This window comes from Primulina tabacum, chromosome 13 (assembly GCF_025594145.1).
Source record: "Primulina tabacum isolate GXHZ01 chromosome 13, ASM2559414v2, whole genome shotgun sequence".
In the NCBI taxonomy this organism is placed as follows: domain Eukaryota; kingdom Viridiplantae; phylum Streptophyta; class Magnoliopsida; order Lamiales; family Gesneriaceae; genus Primulina; species Primulina tabacum.
This window is the reverse complement of record NC_134562.1, coordinates 35652018-35674237: the sequence shown is the minus strand read 5'-3', so window position 1 is coordinate 35674237 and position 22220 is coordinate 35652018. Positions and strand designations below refer to the sequence as shown.

The window sequence follows — 22220 nt, the reverse complement described above, 5'->3', positions numbered from 1 at the left end:
ACACTGAATTTGATTAGATAGATATAAAAAAAGTCATTAATTTGACTTAATAAAATTATTAAAAAATATATAGTTCTAGAAGTAAAAACTTTACTACCATTCAACGTTAAACATTGGAAAATTATATATGTTGAATACAATTCGTGGTAGAGTCAATAATAGAATTAAGAAATAGTATTAGAAAAGTGTAGAATGCTCATACAAATAAATAATTCATAAAAACAACTTTTTTAAAACATGCCCACTTTATTAATTTCTGGATATAAGTTTTCTTTATTACAAACCAAATGGATACGTGTGTAGAAAAATGAAAATTTAAGGAAACATTAAATTTCATGATATTCTTAAATTAGGGAAAGATCTCGATTAGAGCTCTTATTCCCAAGCAAGGAATAATCTTATAGCTCGAGAAACCCGCGGTGGAAAAGAGTTGTTTCCATTGTTTCTCTGTTCTCTCTTTTCCAGTGGTCAAACTCATCATTTGTATATCACATAAGTATTGAGTTTCGGTTGTCTCATGTTCATCGTCACAATCCACAACCACCATCTCTACTAGTATCACTTTTCCCCCATTTTCTTTGTCGGGAATTGCTTCTTTGCATTTCTTCAATATAGCTACACACTCTTCATCATTCCAATCGTGCAATACCCTCTGCATCATCATCATCATGTCAATTAACAAGCTCTTGGTTAATGGCGCGCGAATCACATGATAAGCGACCACTGATACATACATATATATGCTATCAAAATTGTTTTTTTTTTTTGTATGCTATATTAATATTATCGGAATTGGGTTATAGTCATGTATGTTTCTTCGTTTTTTTACTGTCAATATAATTCTAGTATTTTTCTAGTGGAGTGCTATCTTAGTATGTGACACTTGACTTATCGAGAGCCACGTCAACATGAAATAATCTTTACACGAAAATTTATTAAAATTGCTATAAAAAAAAACATTAGCTGACTAACATTAAAACTGCAAATAGTAAATATAAAGAGCAAAATTGCAATTTTCTTTGAAAGTTATATATAAACAATAAATATTGTAGATAGTGATATACTTGAAGGTTGAATTGATTGATACCTTGAGGAATACAGCATTAGCACGAGGAACAAAATCAAACATGTCTCCACCAACAAAGGCCAAGTTATCAGTCCCTTCCAAGCCAGCAACTACGTGAGGAAGATCCAACACAAGACACTTCAACCCAGGGAACGCATCAGCGATAAACTTAGCCATGATTCCTATGCCTCCCCCGACGTCTACAACTGATTCCAAACCTTTGAAAACATGTTTGCAATCTCTAGAAATCACACTAGCCACAAAACGTGAATCGCTAGCCATTGCTTCATTAAAGAACTGATTCAACCTCGGATTGTTTCCTGAAAGCTCCCAAAATGGCTTTCCATGAGCGCTGACACATGCCGTGGGAGTGTCGTTTTTAAACCACTCTCCCAAATGATTGCATGGATATACCAAAAGAGGGTCAAGCATGGCTGCTACAAATGGTTCTAGGCTCAGAGGCTCTTCTTTTACCAGGAGACGAGAGGCTGGTGTTAGCCAATAGCCCTCTTTTTCATCGTCGTTGGAGATGGAGACCTTGACGAAGAACTTCGAATGGATCAAAAGGCGCATGAGACGATCCACATCATGGGATTTTTGTTTGTTGATTGGGAGTGCATGGATTAATTCTGAAAGGGTGATTGGTTTGCCATGTTTGTGGATAATATCAAATATTCCAAGTTCCATTGCACATTTTAGAGACATGGAGTTTACGAAACTGAAAATTTGATTACATACATGATCGCGAGCGTTAAGGAGTTGCTGAGTCTCATCAGAGAAGGCCATTTCTTGAGAATAATAAAATTGGAAAATTGAAGATCGTTAAGTACCATTTGGACAAGATAATCTTGTCAATTTATAAGACTCAATTACTTAAGAATATAATCAACATTTTTTAATGGAAAATTTTGATATTATTCAGATAGTTCCGTGTCCTAATAGATTTACGATAATATATTTTTGTTTAATATTAAATAAATAAAGGATATATAATTTAATTTGATATTAAATGAAAGACGTTCATGACATCAAATTAGTATTTAGTATAGGCTTAATTTAAATAAAGTAAGTAAAATGGTTTTTCAATAAATTTAGTAAATTGAACAATTCGTGAATTGAATTATTTCTAAATATTACTTTTTATAGATTTAAAATAGATGAGTTGTTGATGAATCTTGTACAATTGTATCAATACAATGGTGTAATTATTATTATTATTGAAAAATGGTCTGAGCGAACATATTTGAAATCTCTGGTAAAAGGCCGAATTTTCCAAGAGTATTTTGAACATGCAATCAGAGCCTAACACGTTATTTTTTACTATGTGATACCTAGTCATTTAAATAAATAACATTTTTCATATATTTACTCATAACTATAATATCTAATCTATTTTAAAAATTAAAAAATACACATATTATCTCTACAAATTTCATATTTAATATAATAGATATCAAAATAATAATTTAAAACTATAACAAAATTTTATTAATCAACTCGATCTATTAATGATTATGATTCATATATATATATATATATTTATACATATATAGTGTGTGTCGTCAGTTAGTATTTATAATGATATTAAATTCTTTAATATTATTTTAGGATACTATCAATATTCAAAATGTTAAGATCGAGAAAGAATTTAGAGGAGATGAAAAAACTATTTAAAAATATTTGCTTTTAAAATTTGTTTTCAACTATTTTTAGGACGCTTAAACGTTTTTCTCAAATAGTTAGAACTTAGAAATATGAACCACTTGACACGTGTGGAAACCGGTTCAATATTTCTAATGATGATTTCAGCGGTTGACAATCTAATCAACAAGATACGGTTTAAACTGTAATAACTTGCGAAAAGTAAAGACACAAGATTTTTATGGATGTTCGGAGATAAAACTCCTATGTTACCCCTTATTTCTCTTTAAGAAGGATTCCACTAAAAGACTTTGGCTTTACAAAACTCTTAGCAACAGCCCACTCCAAGACTTATCACACTGTCTGTTTTGGAACTCTTAGTGATCACTTTACACTTCTGGATTTTAAGAACCCTTGGTTCACCAGACACAACTATTAATCGAATAACCAAAAGGTTATTGATGTAAATAAACAATCTTGTTTTGGTTGCATGATCCTTAAAATATCAGATATCTTTCTATTGAGTGCGTGCTTGAATGAACGATTGAGGTATATAATATTTGATTGTGCTCAGATTCTTGAACTATGCAGGCTTGGAATAATTTCGCTGTTGAAAGCTTGATGGTTGTGTATCTCGTTTTCTTTCGTCTCGCTGTTGCATACTTCTAGCTATACTTATATTGCTATCATTCCAACGATCGGAAAGAGATGAGCAACGTTAACATGTAACTTGAGAATGCAGTGTCACTATCAGCTGTAAATACATTAAATGTTCTTTAGAGAGCATTTAGTTTTCTCTTTGCCAGCAGAACTTTGAATCTCGTTCCTTGAAAAGTTACTTCTGAATATCATTTTATGGCAACTGATTTTACCATCAGAACTTGTAGGACATAAGTAATATTTCTTTTCTGGGATATTGACTTAAATACAGATCGATATAGAGATTTGTGCATAACATGGTTGACTTGTCGCGATGCATATCCATTTGAATGTTCTGAACCGTTTGGAGAATGTCTTTCATTAAGTATGCAACAAATGACTCTTTAATGACTTCGATATAATGTTCTTTAAACAGCCGGTTTGAACTTCTTCTTCTTTAAACGGTTGAACTGATATGTGGTCTGAATTCTTGAAGCTATTGGAAATCAAGCGGTTGAACTGATACCTGTTATACATAAGACTCTGCAGCTGTTTCCTAAAACAATCAAGTGCTTGTTTTGATTTTATCGATCACCAAAAATCTTTGGGTAATAATAATTTCGTTAACACAAAGACTTACAAATATTTCATACTGCTGCAGTACAATTTGGAATTCTTGTCTCAAATAAAAAAAAATAGCATCTCATTTTGAGTTCTTATGTAAACATCAACATGCTGCAGTGCATGCTCCAAAAAATTAAATTAAAATTAAAATTAAAATCAAAATCAAAATCAAAATTAAAATCAGCTAAAATTGTATTAACTAAATATTGTGAAATTTATTTTTTTCCAATACGATATTGTATGTATTATTCCCACGACCGTTGCTCCGATATATATATATATATATAATAATTAAATATATCCAACTATGACAATACTTGGATATGGTCGCCCAACACTTTTGAATGTAATTTAATATCCGCATCTGATTTTTTTCAATGAGAAATTTGGACTCGATAGGGCGGCTTCTAGAATTCCTGTTGGAATGATAGAATAGAAATCCAGTCAAAATTTACTTCTACTCTCCATTAGTTATTTTTTAGTCTTTCTTTCAAATATTCATTCGAATTTAAATCTCCTATTCAAACGAAACCTAAGATATACTTATATCAATATATTTGAAATCATGTATTTCAAATAAATTTGATTGCTCGAAAGAATTTATGTTCGAAATAAATTCTCAACAAGTAGTATACATATAAAAACACAATTAATTTAATAAAAAAAACACACCATTAATTTTCTTTCATTCACACATAATATATATTCTTACATTATGGAAAAATCTCGATTAGAGATCTCATTCCTAAACAAAGAGTATTCTTGTTAAAACCAGCAGCCACATAGATTTCTCTCCGTTGTTTCTCACTTCTTTCTTTGAGTAAGTCTCTGGTGAGACGGTCTCACGAATCTTTATCTGTGAGACGTAATATTTTTTCATGGATAACTCAAATAAGAGATACATCTCACAAAATACGACCCGTGAGACCGTCTGACACAAGTTTTTATCTTTTTTTCTTTTCCAATGACCAAAGTCATCATCTACGTATGGAAAAAGAACAGAGTTTCAACTGCTTCGTGCTCTTTCATTTCATCATCATCTATAACAAGTAAACCATCTGTATTATTATTATTATTACTCTTCCTTCATTTTCTTTCTTAGGGGCTGCTTCTTTGTATTTCGTCAATATTTTATTGCACTCTTCGTCAGTCCAATCATACTACATCACCATGTCAATTAATTAGTTCTTAATCCACAATTTGAGGATAGTTCGAGAAAAAAAAAGGTTACTTGCATAATAGTTTGTTCGACGTAACAAGACATTATATAAGGAAATATAGTTTTTTTGTGTTCCGCCTACTTTGTCCAATTTTAGGCTTTGGTCCAAATTCTTACGTGGTGTTGGAAACATAAACATTTTCGATTGTCACATCAATATTTTTCTGATACTCAAAAAATTAATTGCTGGCACAAGTTATTTTCCATTTTTTAAAGAACTCGCGGTTATGAATACAACATCAGCAGGGAGGAACAGATCAAACATGTCTCTACGGACAAAGGTCGAGTTGTCAGTCACTTCCAAGCCAGCAACAACGTGAGGAAGATCCAGCACAATACACTTCAATCCAGGGAACGCATCACCAACATCCTTAGCCACCATTCCTGTGCCACCAATAATTATTTTTCATCCATACATAATATTATATTATATATATATATATATATAACACATATATAATATATATAACACATACATTATATTATTATATACATAATTTCAATGTCATAAATTAAGTAACTGAAAAGTTATATCAATCAACCATAAAATGATGAGCAAATGTGCAGATAAAGTACAGTGCTCTCCAAATATACTGGAGTGGCTCTGGAAGGAAATGTGTAAATATTTTCAAACCTTTACAACAATCCAACGGAAAATGAGCATGGTTATAAATTATCCCCCGTTACAAGAAATGTCGCAGATTAATTTTTCCCCTATAGATGGTGCAAGACCAAGTGAGCACCATGCTGGGGTTGAAGAGTTAGAGCGGTGTGAGGAGCATGAGTATACGACTTCGAAAGTTCAAAGGAGAAACGTTGCAGTATCATAGCTATAGCCATTTTTGCTTCTAACATCGCAAATGTTTGTCCGACACAGATTCGAGGTCCCCATCCAAATGGGAAAAATATGCCCTGCTTTTTTTGCGCCTTTGCTAATCCTTCGCTGAATCTTTCTGGCTTGAACTCCATTGCGTCGTCCCCCCATATTTCACAGTTGTGATGAGATACTATTATAGGCAGCATAATCTGCACCCCTGCTGGCAATGTTAATTCACCCAATTTGGTTCCTTCGAATACCATTCGGCTAAGGGCTACCACCGGTGGATAAAGCCTTAGGACCTCATATAGAATCATGGTAACCTGCAATATATATGGTGATCATATTATTAGTGCTACAATCTTATGTCATCTGAATGTTATTGGTTTTTATTCACGTGTTGATGGTATATATGGGTTTTCCTTACGATTTTTAGATGATTCAACCCATCGAAATCGGGTGGTTTGCTCCCAAACACTTGTGAAACCTCCTCTCGAGCTCTAGTCTGCCACTCAGGATACCTGCTCAACAAAATCAGTGTCCAAACGATAAGTACTGAAGTCGATTCCTGGCCGGCTAAGTAGAACACCTTGCATTCTTCTACTATTTCATCTATGCTCATCCCGTATTTCTTGTTTCCACGCTGTTCGATTTCTTGGAAATTTGATTCCAATAATATGCCCAATAAGTCATCATTGCAAGCTTTCCCCTTTTCCTTCTCCTCCAATCTTTTGTGGATCATTGCCCTTATTATTGATTGAATTTCTTTCTCTATGTTCTTCATTCTCTTGTTAGTTTTGGTCGGCATAAATCTGCTTAGAAAGAAAAGATCGAGTGATGTTGTGACAAAATAATTACTCATCTTATCCACCGTGACTGTCTACATGCTACAACAATTGAATGTCTCTTCAGTTCTTGTACAATTTTAGATATTTTAATCCTATCACTACCATCCGCTATATATATACAAACTTTTGATTTTAAGTTTGGTATCAGAACCAAAATGGCATGTTCGATTCCTCTTAACTGCAAAATCAATATGCAATTTATTATTGGAATTAAGAATTACTGTTGTACAGTTCAAAATCACTACCTGATATAAAGTTTGCTAGAACGATAACAACGTGTGGTCTTAAGAAGAAATTTCAGTAAATCGTAATTGCATTTTGATATAGGTTTTATTTTGATTACCTCCATCCTGGAATATACACAGATTGCGAAGCTTTGGTCCTGTACTCACCCTGCAACCTTTGAAGTTGGAATATCCTTCTACCTTGTTCAAAGTTACTACCGAATGCTGTTCTTGATATCACATCGCTAGTTAAAATTTTCAAATAAGGCCACACGTCGATTTCATTCGTTTCGTCCACCATAATTCGCTCTTCCAATTGGTTTATGACTTCTTGGCAACTAGAAAAGAAGGCAGGCATCATAAGCTGCACAAATGGCCATAGTCATGAAAAGTCAGCTCTTTAATTCGATAGTAGTGTTTCTAAAAACATGTTTGATAACTCGATAACCTTCAACTTTTGGATATGGAAGGCGGGGTTGACGATTTTCCTGTGTTTCGCCCATTTATCAGACTCGTAGAAAAGTAATCCTTGTACGAGCAGCTTGGCTAGCGGGTTCGGGTTTTTTGGCTTCTGATACATAAAATTCTTCGACATCACTTCTTTTATCAAGTCAGCATCTGTAATGAGCACTGTGGGTGTTTGACCTTGCCAAATGAAGCCGCCATTTCCTGAATTTTACCGTCCTTAATGCCATGTTTAAAGAAAGGATGTCGCACGTTCAAAAAAGACTTGATCCGCATTTCCCATGAAAGTGATCATTTGATAAAAATGAGATATGAATACATACCATATTTCTTGAAGGTTCTGTAGTAAAAAGGCAGGACTCTTGGCTTTATATCATCATCAAAATTGATGGGCTTAGATATTGCTTCTTCATTAACACAGGAAATCTCTTTCGTGTCGCCGTAGATGAAGCGATACGAGCTCCCCCTGAGACTCTGCTGTCTCAGGAAATTTTCCAGTTTTTTAGGCCTACACCAACCCCAATTCACCACTCTCCATGTGCAAAATAGTACAACAACAGCACACCAGATTGAAAGACCGAGACACAGAATTTCCATTGTTACTCTGTCAGTATTACGGCTCCGCCAACCTCCATATATACGTTGTTCACTGAGAATTGAATTTTTGAGTGACGCTCCAGATTCTGGAAATTTGTAATCTGGCGCCACTAATATGGAAAAGACATTAAAAAAAATTCTCTTACAAAATCAAGTCAAGAGTTGATTTAGTATATAATCATAATAATATTGCGACAGATCTTTGAATTGAATTATATATTTTATGCCATTTTATATTTAGATTTAGTATTGTTGACTCAAAATAATTTTGTGTAAGCAATATGAGTAGATTTTTTGCAGCGTGTATTGGTAATTGCTTAGTCTCCTTGAACTGGAAAATATACTCATTTTGGAGTAAATAAATGTAATTACATTTGCCACGTGAAATGCATATAATTGACAAAAATACAACTAGAGATGTAAACTAATCAAACCATTTACGAGTTATCCAGAGCTCGGCTCGGTAAAAAGACATATTTAAGTTATTTATACATTTACCAACATTATCTTATTTAATTTGGCTTTCGAAAATAAATACCGGGTTTTAATATTGTTTGTACATACTTCAAAGAATTATTCTTATCCAACAATTACTCTAGTTTGATTTCCTCGCATTCCTTGATTTGTTTTTTCCGTCCACAGTGTATTCAAACTCTGTTTTCCCGCAATATTTTTTAACATATGCCAAAAAATATTTTGTTTAGTAGCATAAAATAACTTTTTAGTGTAAAAAAGAACGATGATTTTATATGTATCATAAGTTTATTTTTTGCTGCTTCACTGCATTTTGAATTTTGTAGCATTTTTTCCTAAATGTTGACTGCAACTAAGGAAATCCTAAATTATTTAGTAGAGGTGACTCAGATTTTTCATGGACATAACAATAAAAATATATAAAAAAAAAGTTACGACATTACCATGATATATACTCATTTATGATTGCAGAAGGCCAGCGATTGAGTTTTTACGTTTGTCTTACATAAGTTTCCCTTCATTCAATGAGAGATTAATTCACAAGGTGATTGTGATAGTTTGTAGCATGCAAGAAACAAATTTTGAAATAATTGTCAAATTAAGTGGTTATATTTTACGAACTTGCATTGTGTTCATCAAAATTATTTTCCTTCTATAACCAATATTGATTTTTTTTTTAAAAGCGGATAACTTGCCAGACTTTTTTGTTTCAAAATGACAATGAAATCTGTACAAAACCGAATTGTACGTCTTTAAACAAATTCATCATTTTCTCAAATATATAAAATAATTATCGCAATACTTACCATGTTCATTATCAGTAACTGGATTTGCTTTCAGATAGACAAACTCTTTAAAATCACAATTTAGTCGTGAAATGTTACTTGTGATTGTGTCTTGCTGATTGTTGTCTCTTTACAACAACAATTCTATTTTTCATTCACATTTGGATACTTTTTGTTTACTTATTGGACAATCGGGTCCTCGATAATATAACGTCTCTTGTTCATTTTCATTTGATCTTGAAATAGTGGAATAATTTTTGAAAATGCTATACCATTAATCATTGTATCATTAAACAAAAAACATAAGCAAATTTAGTAGTTTCAAGTTAATACAACTAATAATATCAATATGATAATTGCATGCACATACTTGCATATGAAGAGTATTCATAACAATATGTTTAGGAGAATGTCATAGTAATTTTTTGTCATGAATTTGTTTTGGCTCCATTATTCGTTTGAAAACTTACTTTTTCATCAATGAATATCATCTTCCCAGTTGTTGTTGAACTTTGTTTTGTGAAGGTTTGATTTCTTTGTCGAAGAACAACCACTTTAATCCTTACATTATTTTGGTCTTCTTGCAGTGAATTATTGATAGGAAAAATAGCACTTATCAATTTTCATTGTTGAAATAAAATGTCTGGATCTGTTTTATTTTTCTGAACAAATATTGGGAACTAACTTTGGTCGATTTATTATTGTTTGTGTTATGTGATTATTGTATATTGATTTCCTTCTTGTCATTATTAATAAATAATAAGTAACGAATATAAATTTGACCCTCAGAGGTAAAATGCAATAAAGCTCATTGCTTCCGTTTTAAGCAATAAAGCTCATTGCTATCATTAATTTCTTAGTAACATAAAATGCAACCAGAAAACAACAACTAATATTCAAATATTAATGGGTGCTACTCCTAAAGATACATGAGACAAGCTAGTGATATAAGAATTGAAACCTTGTTATAACAATTACCATATGTGAATGGTGAACATATTCATGTGCACATTAACGACAAAATATGTCAAAACAAATATTCATAATTATGCTCCACGGTAACGAGTGACGATAAGAAAATACCAGTTCTTATGGAGAATAAAGTTGTTGATAAATTGAGAACATAAAGAAAGACGCATTACATAAGATCATACATGGTCATTGTTGCTCATTCCATTTCCTATTGTTCAAGTAATTAAGCCCACATTTTGATGATAAATATTTTATTTACCGTAATTAGTAAGACATAATGATAATTGTAATTTACATTTTTAATTACAAACTAATATATTTATTCACGCATTTAGACAAGAATTAAGCCTGTGTTTTGATGATAATTATATTATTTATCGTATAATTAGTAAGACATAATGATAAGTGTAATTTATATTTATGTTCTAACTAAAATACAATAATGTTGAATAATAAAATGACAAATTTATAAATTCACAATTCTAAACTAATAGATTTATTCACATTTAGACATAAAATATGTTTATTTGTTGGGTGCAATAATTGTCCCTACTTGGTAGAGTAATCGAATCGTGTTGCTTGAGCTGATGTGCGGTTTAAAAGATTTGAGTTGCACCATTACCACCGGCTATGACTTTTGGTAAAGCGGCAAGCGCTCGGTCCTACAATTGATATCAGAGCCAAGGTCACGAGTTCGATTCCCATGATTGCAAGGAGTGCAATTATTGGGTGGGAGATTGTTGGGTGCAATAATTCTCCATGCTTGGTAGATCGATCGAATCGTGATGTTTGAGCTGCTGTGCGGTTTAAAATATTTGAGTTGCACAATTACCACCAGCTATAGCATTTGGTAAAGCGGCAAGTGTTCGGTCCTACGTTATTGCATAATTAATAAGACATAATGATAAAGTGTAATTTACATTTATGTCATAACAATAAAAAAAAAAAACTTATGAATTCATGATTCTAAACTAACAGATTTATTGACACGCTTAGATAGAAAATAAAAATAAATTAAAACCAATTTAAACAAAATTAAAAGGCAAGAATTTGTGTGAGACGGTCTCACGGGTCGTATTTGTGAGACATATATCTTATTTGAGTCATCTATGCAGAAATATTATTTTTTATGCTAAGATTATTACTTTTCATTGTGAATATTGGTAAGATTGACCTGCCTCACAGATAAAAATTCATGATACCGTCTCATAAAAGATCTACTCAAATTAAAATTTAGTTTCTAAATAATCAAAATCAAATTTCCAAATAATTTGATTGAGTGGATTATTTATTTTGGTTAAGCAGGAATTCCTTTTCATCGAAATTGTGTGCGGCTCGACCAACAGAAAAGCGGGACGAGTTTTTCCGGAGTACTCGATTGGAAGGTTTCTATATCCCTCTCCTTTGATTTATGCTTGGCTTCAACAATGAAAGTTTTCTTTTCTTTTTCTTTTCCCTTTCGTTTTTAGCTTTTATTTATTTATGTTTGAAATTATGAAGCTCTGGGAAACTGAAATTGATTGTGTATTGAACCTTCATACATCAGTACTGTGTAAACCTGAGAATCTTGCTGGGTGAAACTGAAACTGGATTTTAGTTTCTGAGTTATGCTGTCGTGAATTAGTGGTGATCTTTATGAGTGTGTTCTTTGATTTTGAGGTGATCTTTGATTCCTTTTGCTTGCTTCATTAAAAATATCTTTTATTATGCACAATTTGATGGAAGAATGAACGTTTATAAATGTTTTATGCTGAGATCTAATATCGGCTTCACAATCTATGTTTTAGTGGCTTACACGATTGGGAGGCTTTCCCGTCTCACCTGCCAGTTTATTGGGTTAAGAGTTTTTTTGACTCATTACGTAATTTTGGTGCTTTGTTTGAGAGGCAATGCGATGGAATGGGTGACTTGGCAATGACTATTATCATGTTAACGTTGATAATTGGGCGTGTGTCGATGTTATAAATTGAACAAAGGTGCATGAGCCGAATACTAAAAGGTAATGAAAAAAAACTCATCTTTGGTGGGCCGCTAGAGTGAGTTTTCAAACTGTATGTAGTGTTGGGATCCCATAATGGTTCCAGCATGAACAAATTTGTAATTGTTAATGAATTTGAGAGAGGCTATCTCATATAAAACAGCTTCTCTTTTTGGGTTCAAGCTCTACTTTTATCGATGTGGTCCAATGTTCTGCCTCCCATTGAGAATCATGGTAGTGAATGAGCAATATCGGAAAGGTTTACCATCCGTTGAGTTCGGACAGTGTGAGCAATGTTTACATCGTAAAATCGATTAAAATGTATGCACCCAAATATGGGTAACAGAGGAAAAGCCATACCATAGTTATTTAGGGCGCAAGGCGCACTAAAGCGCTAGAGTACCTTGGAGCCTAAGGCGCAAGGCGCAATACAAAGCGCACGCTTTATCGAAGGAAAGCACAGTTAAGATAAATTTTAAAATTCAATATATATAAAGTAATTTATACTATAATATTATATAAATTAAATATTTTTCACAAAGATAACAAACATTATAAATAAAAAGTTCATTAATAGATAATATAAAGTAAATCATAACCAGGAAAAAAAAATCATTTAAAGTTCATTAGTAAATCATCAATTCATAGTATATTAACAAAATTCAAATATCTAAATCATCAAATTCTTGTTCAACGTCTGCAACTATATCGTCGTCGTCGTCGTCATCATCCAAAACAATGATGAGTCATGAGTGTAGAAGAAATTAGATTAAAAGTTTGTATAAAGGATTAAACTATCATCTAAATCATCAGATTCTTTATCATCCTGCTCAACTATCATCATCATCGTAAAAGAAAGAAGATTACAGTAAAAGTTTGAATAAATGACTTATGAAATTTCTGTTAAAAAAATATTGCATAAATGAGCGACAATAGGGTTTCTTTAATCATTAAATAGCCGCAGGCTTTGCTAAGTGAGCTTCAAAATTGGTTGAGTTCGAGTTAATTTTTATTCACTTACAAAATATCAGTCAACTTCTTTAAAGCGCACGATTTGCGCCTCTCGGAGCCTCGGGCCTTGGCAGAGGCGCACGATTTGCGCCTCTCGGAGCCTCGGGCCTTGGCAGAGGCGCACGCTTTAAGCGCGCTTGTTTCAAGTGTAACCCAGGCGCAATGGGTGCGCCTGGCTGGGCCTGTCGCCTAGGCGCAGCCAGGCGCACGCTTTTAATAACTATGAGCCATACAGAGTGGATTTTTGTGGGTTTCCTTAACAACTAACTTGTAACTATGCAAATCCTAGTGCTCACCTTTTCATCTATACCATGCCTTTGGAAATACTAGGCTGGTTCCTGCAAGTCAAGGTAAGAGAATTGAAAGTCAGCAAATTAAATCCAAACATAAATCACTTGAACCATTATGGGACCTAATCGTAGATGGCCAAAGTGACCAAACATTTAGAAGATGATCTTCTTAATTCCAACTCAATATGATTTGAGAATACTATGAATTTCTGTTATTTGCATATGTATAGGTTTGATACTTATGACTCAATTGCGATATTTCTCAAATTGGATTATGCAGAGTTTAAATGATTCAAGAATTACAAAGGGAGTCCATGGACATTGATAATCCTAGAAAAAATGAAGGTAGTCCATGCAGGCCAAAGGAAAACGGTGTTCACCTCTATCCAGTATCTGTTAATGATTCTGGTGAAGGCCTTCCTTATGCTCCTGAAGATTGGCCTAATCCAGGGGATAAATGGGTTTGGAAGGTCGGGAGAAGAATCGCCGTGTCTGGATTCTTTCTGGACAGATACTTATATCTTCCCAGGCGTTTTCGCCAGACTGGTCAGGGAAGATGTTTTGCAAGTAGACTCTCATTGGAACAGTACGTCCAAAAGCATTTCCCTGATGCGGATGTTGATGCTTTTTTTTCTTCATTTAGCTGGAAGATCCCTTCTAAAGCATTTAGGAGAGGTAAGCTTATATGGCTTCTTGGTATTTCTGTACTTACTTTTTATTGTTAGATACAAGGCTTTAAGTTGTGTCTTGCTGATTAAATCAACACGACTTTTTTTCTCTCTCTAATTTTAACTCACATAACTTCTTAGAGCTGACATGTAATAGTTAATGTTATGTTTCAAGTTTTGAGTCTGCAGAAATAAATTTGATACTGTAGTATTTGGCTACCACAAATAGTTTTATTTTGTTCTTGACGCTGTTGTGGTAGATTACAATGTCAGATTCAAATACAATGGTTGCTATGTAAATAAAGATTCGGGGATGCCAGTTCTTTTATAGATCAAGTTAAATTGGATAGGCATGAGAGTTTTGCAAATCTTCATACAAGCTGGATATTATCTGTTGCTCTTCTTATCTTAAATTATACTCCTTAAAAGTTTATAATATATATGCTGGTAAGATGGGGCAACTGAGTTGTATTTTGTTTTCAGCATACCTATTTTGAATGCATCATTTGAACAAAGTTGTGTCCTTAGGTTACATGATATACACATTTCCTACCATAAATATCCATTTATTTCGAAGTTATTTAGACCTTTTTTGGCCAATTTTTTTGCTAAATTTAACTATGGACGTCTTTTTTACTGGTGTAGATGATAAAGAAATCTTCAGAAATATCAGTGACACTTCAGAACATCCAGAATCTGATTCACCTATGGGTGGTTGTAAGGCTGGAAACAAATTTTGCAGCAGCTTAGATACTGGAGAAGACTCTGTTTTAGAAATCATGTTCTGTGATATTTGCTGCAGTGAACCCAGTTTCTGCCGAGATTGTTGTTGTATACTGTGCAGTAGGACTATTAATAAAGCTCTTGGTTCCCACAGTTACATTAGGTGTGAAGCAACTATTGATGGATACATATGTGGACACAATTGCCATATTGACTGTGCTCTCCGTGCTTATATGGCTGGGACAGTCGGAGGAGGCATTGGTTTGGAAGCAGAGTACTATTGCTGCCGCTGTGATTCAAGGACAGATCTGGTTTCACATGTTACAAAACTTCTACAAACTTGTGAATCAATTGATTCTCGTGATGATATTGAGAAGATTCTAAATGTTGGTATTTGTGTTTTACGTGGATCAAATAAAACAAGTGCCCATCAGTTGTTAAACAGTATTGACGAGGCCATGTTAAAGGTATCCGAAGAGATTGGTAGATGATTGGTTGTTTGTTTTCTTGAAGAAGTTTTTCTTTGTTATTTGTAGAGTTTTTTAAACCATCAGCATGACCAATCTGATGTTTACGTCAGCTTAAGAATGGAACATATATCGAAGATATTTGGAAGAAGGAAGAAGTCTCTGCAGTTGCTGATGGTATTTTGTCTCTCTCCTCTTTCCAACTTTAAGCATCTTTTATTGTTATGAGCCTCAGTCTCACACTTTACTGGAAAAGATTTCCATTATATTAATCTTTTCAACGACGAAACTCTCAAATTTTCTCATGTATTCGTCTTCATCACGAGCAACTAAATAATTGTTTGTAGTACAGTAGAAAATGAACCGTTGCATTGACATATACATAATATTTTTTCACCGCATATCACGACTTCATCTTCTTTCATTAATCTAAACTCTGTTTCATTTGGAATAATACAGTTTTTCTTGATTTTTTTGTCTTTTTGAACCTTTGAAATGGTATGGCTGTCATCAGATGAAAATGGTGTCCCAGAATCAACAGAGGATGAGGAGTTACAAGATCGTATTATGGATTTGCGTCAATCATTATCTTTAACATTTGACCCTCGGGTTGAATCTCTTAAACTTGAGGATGAAATCAATAATGTTTTGAATGCACTAAGGAAGTCTCAGGAGCTTGAGTACATACTTGCGGAGGAACGGCTTTCCATTCAGAAGGATCGCATTATAAATCTCTATCAACAGCTTGACAAAGAGAGGCTTGAGCTTTCTCTAGATGCAGCAAGGAAGGACCAAGACTCAGTTCCGGATGTTGTCCTGTGTCGGATTAAACAGATAAAAAGAGAGCTATCCACACTCAAAGACATGGAAGAAGTGTCAAAGGGATTTGGAAGAGTTCCAAAACATATTCTCGAGGAACAATTTGATATCGATGTTTAGTTGCGAGATTGTAGAGTTTTGACAAGTTATATGTTACTTGCAAATCACCAATATATTGGGATGAAGATCTAACATCATGGTTAAAAATATTTTCTTGATTTTGGTTCATATTTTTTTTCATCAATTGGTTTCACGATTACCATTTTGAAAATGGAGTTGGGTTTCAAGGCAGTGTGCCATCCATGGAGGTGGCCGTGAATGATCTCGAAGAATAGATGCGAGCAGCTTCGGGAATGAAATGTATGTACAGTTTAGTGTGGATGCAAAAGATTTTAAATGCAAACAACCTACTGATCTACTACTGTGTGTGTACCAGTTTAGTGTGGATGCAAAAGATTTCAAATGCAAACAACTAACTGAACTACTACTGTAAGCTATGGATCTGGAATTAGCAATGCCTTTGTCAGGGAGCAATTGATGTGCTATTGTTAAGTCTTCAATCTTAAATTTTTATTCTCTAAATAAAATGAGTGTAACTATAAATATGATCAACGGTATGATTTTTTCGAAAAAAATAAATAAAAGAAAATTTTGTAGGATAAAAACAAAATAAAATATTAAAACTAAAATTAAAAAACAATAAAAATAATAAATCTAAACGAAAATTAAATAACATCGATGAATGATTAAGAAATGAGAAAATTTAATATTAACGAGTTCTGATTTAAGGGAGTTCTATTATTCAATTGTAACATTGGTAATGGCCTAAAAATTATTTATTCATGTAATTCCAAACAATTAAATTTAGAATTATAGGAATAGTCACTAAAATCTTTGTGTTTTCTTAATTTAATTGATCAAACAAACCCAACATCCAGTATCTAATTTTGAATAAATCATATGCTTGAACACATTTCTTTTGAAATCAAAATAATAACTCCATAAACAACACATTATTGAAATTTTAATTAACAAAAGTCAATTAAAGTACATGTATGAGCAGCTGTCTGCTTTCAGAACAATGAAAAATTTGAACCTTATCCTTTAAAACAATGAGAAAACTGCTATATATATTTTATATTTTCACTTCAGATAATGATTTTTCCATTTTCTTATACAGTTTTCAGGGGATCGGAAGGGACTGCTGCTTTGAAAATGATATCAAAGGCTTTCTGAACACAAGACTTGAACTCGTGAGATTGGATTTGCCCATCCTCAGTTCCCACAGCAATTCTCAGCGTTCCCATGTAGCTTACCATCGTTATTGTAAGGCTCTGTTAGAAGATGAATATTGATCCAAATTCAAACTTAAATGCAACGAAAATCGATATTTTCAAGAATGAATCTCATAATGTGTTGCTTCGATCTTAGGCATGAGGTCCACATATTCAGGCAGCTAACTAGGTTGGAATTTTCGATCGTAATGGGAAAGTAGAAGAGTACCTGTGGAACGCCAGCGACCATGAAGTATATGCCTTTCACTGGTTGATTTGCCAAAGCCATTTGTTCCACTGGCCCTACTACATTCGAGATTGTCATGCTCGTGTTCTTCAATGTGCTGTGGATGTATGAAGCTGTCGCCTGACAAGATTAATGAACCCAATTCCATTCATCATAATTCATACACATATTTCATTTACCAGATAATGTGTATTAATTTATTTATATATTCATACCTCAGGCCCTCTAAACTTTCTCATCGTGTCCAGCAATTTTCCAGTCAGAAGCACGGCTGAAGAATTTCTTTTCCTATTAATAGCGGCCCGTGCTTTGAACACAATGCTCAATGGGTTTGATAACTCTTCCTCGGTTAATTCAGGGACAGAAACATGAAGGAAGGCAAACTGGTTCCCCCAGGGCGATTCGGCGCCCGGTTCGATCATCTCTGCTATCGATTTGTAGCCGGCGATGTTTCTGGTGTTGAGAAGAACTAATGCTGTTGAATCTGCATTTCTTGAATCGTGGTTCATTTCTTGCATGTACAGTCTTATTCCCATGAAGATGACTCCACAGATCACATCATTTAATGTCTGTTCAATTATTCATGTAAAAGAAAATTCAATATAATATTAATCCGTAAATTATCAAAAGTTACCTACTGATGATCATTATATCATACATAAAATTGAATCAATGAACGACAATAAACGAGTAATAAATGCAAGTATGGAAAAATAATATTTATGTTAGGTGGTGGGATTTCAGTCATTTTCAAGAAAAGCTTTATTTGTAAAATTTTTTTTAAAAAAAAAATTAAAAATTGGGCCAAACATAACGTGTTGTGTTAGGTCAGCTCGCATCCGTCCCAATTATATTGTCATTTTACCTTTTTGTTCGTCCAAGTATATAAATTTGTATCATATTTAGCAATATTTTTCAACTCTTTTATTAATATATCTCTATTAACTATAATTTGAAAATTGTGCAGCTATTTTTTGAATGAATTAATAATGTTTAGAATAAAAAATTTGTATGTAATTTGTAAGACCGAGCTAGGGGTGGTACGGTACGATATACCGTACTGAATTACGATACCGTATACCGTACCATAAATATCGGTATGGAATTTTTTCATACCGATACCGATACCGGAAATTCGGTATACCGCACCACATTTTCGATATGAAAAGGTTCATACCGGATACCGTACCGACACCGAAAATTTTGTCGGTATACCGACATTTTTTCCGGTATACCGAAATTTTTTCGGTATATCGAACTTAAATTTTAAAAAAAATAATAAAAAAAATTTATTTTCAGTATTTCGGTATTTTTTCGGTACGGTATTTCGGTATTTCTTCCCATCCCTAGACCGAGCGCTTACCGCTTTACCAAAAGTTATAGCTGGTAGTAATGGTGCAACTCAAATATTTTAAACCGCACAGCAGCTCAAGCACCACGGTTCGATCGCTCTACCAAACAGGGACAATTATTGCACCCAACAATCTCCCTCCCAATAATTGCACTCTTTGCCATCAATGGGAATCAAACCCATGACCTTGGCTCTGATACCAATTGTAGGACTGAGCGCTTGCCGCTTTATCAAAAACTATAGTTGGTGGTAATTGTGCAACTCAAATCTTTTAAACCACACAGCAGCTCAAGCACCACGGTTCAATCACTCTATCAAGCAGTGACAATTATTGCACACAATAATATTTTATTTTTCAAATGATTTTTCTAAATCCATATTTTAAAAAATACAAGTATATACTTGGGACGGAGGGAGTAATAAACAATACACCAAATTAGTCAATTTAGATATTCCATGCAATATAATTATCATAAAATGAAATTTCCGAAATTAGGAATTTCACTACCGAACTTTCAAAATGTTATTTCTTTTTTTTTATAAAAAAATATTAAAAAGATTTGTGTAGCAATATTATTATTTATTTTTGGAGAATACGTAATAAATGTTGGAATTGATAGCTCCCACCAAAGTAAGCATCTTTTTCTTCACAAGTATTTACGAGCATTCATTTGCCTACGACCGCACCAAATTCGGTGATATATAGGTGATAGCTTTTAATTCATTATATATATATATATATTTGCTAAAAGTCAAATTGCAATCTACTACCAGTTCTGTTACATTAATATTAATCATTGTTGTCTTTTTTACAAAATAAAAATTAATTTTTTTAAAACAAATACAACTTTCGTATCTCATTTTCATTTCATTTAATATATTTAATTATTATATATAACGACTAAATGGAACTAATCTAGCTAGTAGAAAAAGTGGATGAACTAACCACATGAATATTGGACTTGATTTGCTTGATTTGATGAAGGGAGAAGGACAAGGTGGTGATTGTTATAGGCCGGAACTCGACTCCATCCTCGCCGGATCTTATCGGCGACTTACAATCCTTGACAAAAGTACTCTTCAACAAACTCCATCCAAAGTCCGACAATGTATTAATCGTCCCACAACCAATAGTCGATAATTTATGGAGAAAACCCTCACTCTTTTTAACCTCGGTATTCCCCTTCAATATGGGAAACGTGAGGGGGATCGAAGGATCATCTGCCCTTTGCAAGCATGAGAGAAGGGCTCCCATTATAGAGAAGCCATCCCCTAATGAATGATGGAGCTTGAAAATTACATTTCCACATCCATGAATTGTGGGGTACTTGAAGATGTGAATTTCCCATAATGGCCTGGTCTGTGGGAACTGCTCCATCGCTATTTTTGACAAGTATTGTGTAAGACATTGTTGGTAGTATTCTGGGGATTTTCCCTCTTCATATATTGGGGTATGGAGGTGGTCTTGGAGTTTAACTTCAACCCTTTTCCAATGTTTCACTCCTTTTTGGTCTTTCACCTGTGGAAAGTAAATTAATGGAATTAGGTTTCTTGTCTTTTCCAGTGAAAATGATTTTTACATTTTGGGAATTTTTTGTTCTGTAAAAATTTGCAAATTTATTGCATACAAAATTGTAAAAAAAGTAAAATTTTGAAAAAGATGGTAAAAATTTTAGTTTTACTTTTTTAAATGTTGTCAGATGATCGCAAAAATCCATTGACTAACTAAAAAAATTCTCATCATTTTTTAAATTAATTATTTAATAAAGATAACTAACAATATATATATGCCACCATTAACCCAAGAATTATTCCTTACTTATAACAAATATGATCATCACAATAATATTGTTTCATCCATCTTTTGTGCATCACCACCTTAATTATTTACCATCCATGAACTTTTCAAAATCTATGATTTATCAAAATAACACCAATATTTTACAAAAACTGTGGAAATTTTTTTTGTGAAAATTAAGAAGGATCAAATTTCATTTGCACCTCTTCAAATACCAAATATATATATTAACAAACTCAATCAGACCATGTGGATGGACAGGGAAAATGGGGAAGGGCAGAAATACGGGATCGAACAAAGTATATGATCTTCTCCATAAAAAGTACATGTAAATTACAAAATTTTCAAGAAACCGAATAAAAAAGAGAGAATCGTTAGGTACCATAACGGAGGAGAAACGAGGATTAACGGGGATGAAGAGGTCCCTGAGAAGTTCCATAGTTTGAGAATCATCGATGGGGCTTTCGGATTCCATAACCCCAATAACGGAGACTGAGATTACAGAACTTGTGAAGTATTGTCCAGTTGGGCTAACTGGTTCATCAAATGGTATCTCCATTTGATCCTCACTGTATGAACTGTCGAAAAACAATTTAGGTATGTTGAATGAATGGGTTGTCATGCTCTTCTTTAAATAATGCTGAGAGTTGGTTGCCATTATTTAATGCAAACAGCTCACATTCGAAGGCAAATACACAAGGGCCCACGCCGGGCCTGGAGTGGACAACAGAATTGTAATTTTCATTTGCTAATATTGAAAAGAAGAGATGATGCAGCAGTAGGGTATTAATAAACTTGGGAAATCACCACAAAATTAATATATTATTATATAATAATTTTAAATTATAAACATATCTTATATATCTAGAAAGGGTTGTGGATAAGTAGATGCAGATGTAGATGCAGACATGTATGGCAATTCGAATGAGCAGGAAATTTCTTGGAGGTGTTAAAATGCAGATTTAATTGGGTGGGACGCTACTAATAAAGAAAGTTTGAATATATATACATAGCAATTCAATGTAAGTATTTTGGGATGTGTTGAGTAGCCACTTGTTCCTATTTATTACTGGGGCGGCACCTGTTTTTATGTAAAATATACATTATCTTATAAATATATTTCAAACTCGAATGCTCCCGAGAAACATTTTTTTTGAGTGAAAAGGAGATTGTTACAATTGATTTTCAAATTTGAGACTTTGACATCGAATAAGTGACTGCAA

At 33.3% G+C, this 22220-nt stretch overlaps 4 protein-coding genes across 7 annotated transcripts; 1 reads left to right on the top strand and 3 right to left on the bottom strand.

Annotated features, from left to right (window-relative positions):
* Positions 1-226: 226 nt before the first annotated feature.
* On the bottom strand, positions 227-1902 carry LOC142522493 (8-hydroxyquercetin 8-O-methyltransferase-like). Its single transcript, XM_075625929.1, has 2 exons — positions 1088-1902; positions 227-652 (listed from the first exon to the last, which is right to left on the bottom strand). Exons 1-2 carry the CDS (start codon positions 1850-1852, stop codon positions 350-352), a joined length of 1068 nt encoding a protein of 355 aa, XP_075482044.1. The 5' UTR covers positions 1853-1902; the 3' UTR covers positions 227-349.
* Positions 1903-5841: 3939 nt separating this feature from the next.
* LOC142522592 (cytochrome P450 CYP72A219-like) lies at positions 5842-8285 on the bottom strand. The gene is made up of 5 exons (XM_075626077.1): positions 7867-8285; positions 7527-7747; positions 7198-7442; positions 6434-6818; positions 5842-6329 (listed from the first exon to the last, which is right to left on the bottom strand). The coding sequence occupies exons 1-5, from the start codon at positions 8138-8140 to the stop codon at positions 5904-5906; spliced, it is 1551 nt and encodes a 516-aa protein (XP_075482192.1). The 5' UTR covers positions 8141-8285; the 3' UTR covers positions 5842-5903.
* A 3376-nt stretch (positions 8286-11661) lies between these two features.
* On the top strand, positions 11662-16536 carry LOC142522420 (uncharacterized). 4 transcript variants are annotated; one of them, XM_075625794.1, is made up of 5 exons: positions 11662-11756; positions 13931-14325; positions 14964-15508; positions 15622-15685; positions 16023-16536. In XM_075625794.1, the coding sequence occupies exons 2-5, from the start codon at positions 13938-13940 to the stop codon at positions 16445-16447; spliced, it is 1422 nt and encodes a 473-aa protein (XP_075481909.1). In that variant the 5' UTR covers positions 11662-11756; positions 13931-13937; the 3' UTR covers positions 16448-16536. The 4 variants fall into 4 exon arrangements, with proteins under 4 accessions (XP_075481909.1, XP_075481910.1, XP_075481911.1 ...); XM_075625795.1 differs by having other exon boundaries at positions 13881-14325; XM_075625796.1 differs by having other exon boundaries at positions 11670-12030.
* A 798-nt stretch (positions 16537-17334) lies between these two features.
* Positions 17335-21670, bottom strand: LOC142522823 (wax ester synthase/diacylglycerol acyltransferase 4-like). Its single transcript, XM_075626370.1, has 5 exons — positions 21380-21670; positions 20146-20718; positions 18064-18417; positions 17831-17968; positions 17335-17661 (listed from the first exon to the last, which is right to left on the bottom strand). Exons 1-5 carry the CDS (start codon positions 21653-21655, stop codon positions 17500-17502), a joined length of 1503 nt encoding a protein of 500 aa, XP_075482485.1. The 5' UTR covers positions 21656-21670; the 3' UTR covers positions 17335-17499.
* Between the last annotated feature and the right edge of the window lie 550 nt (positions 21671-22220).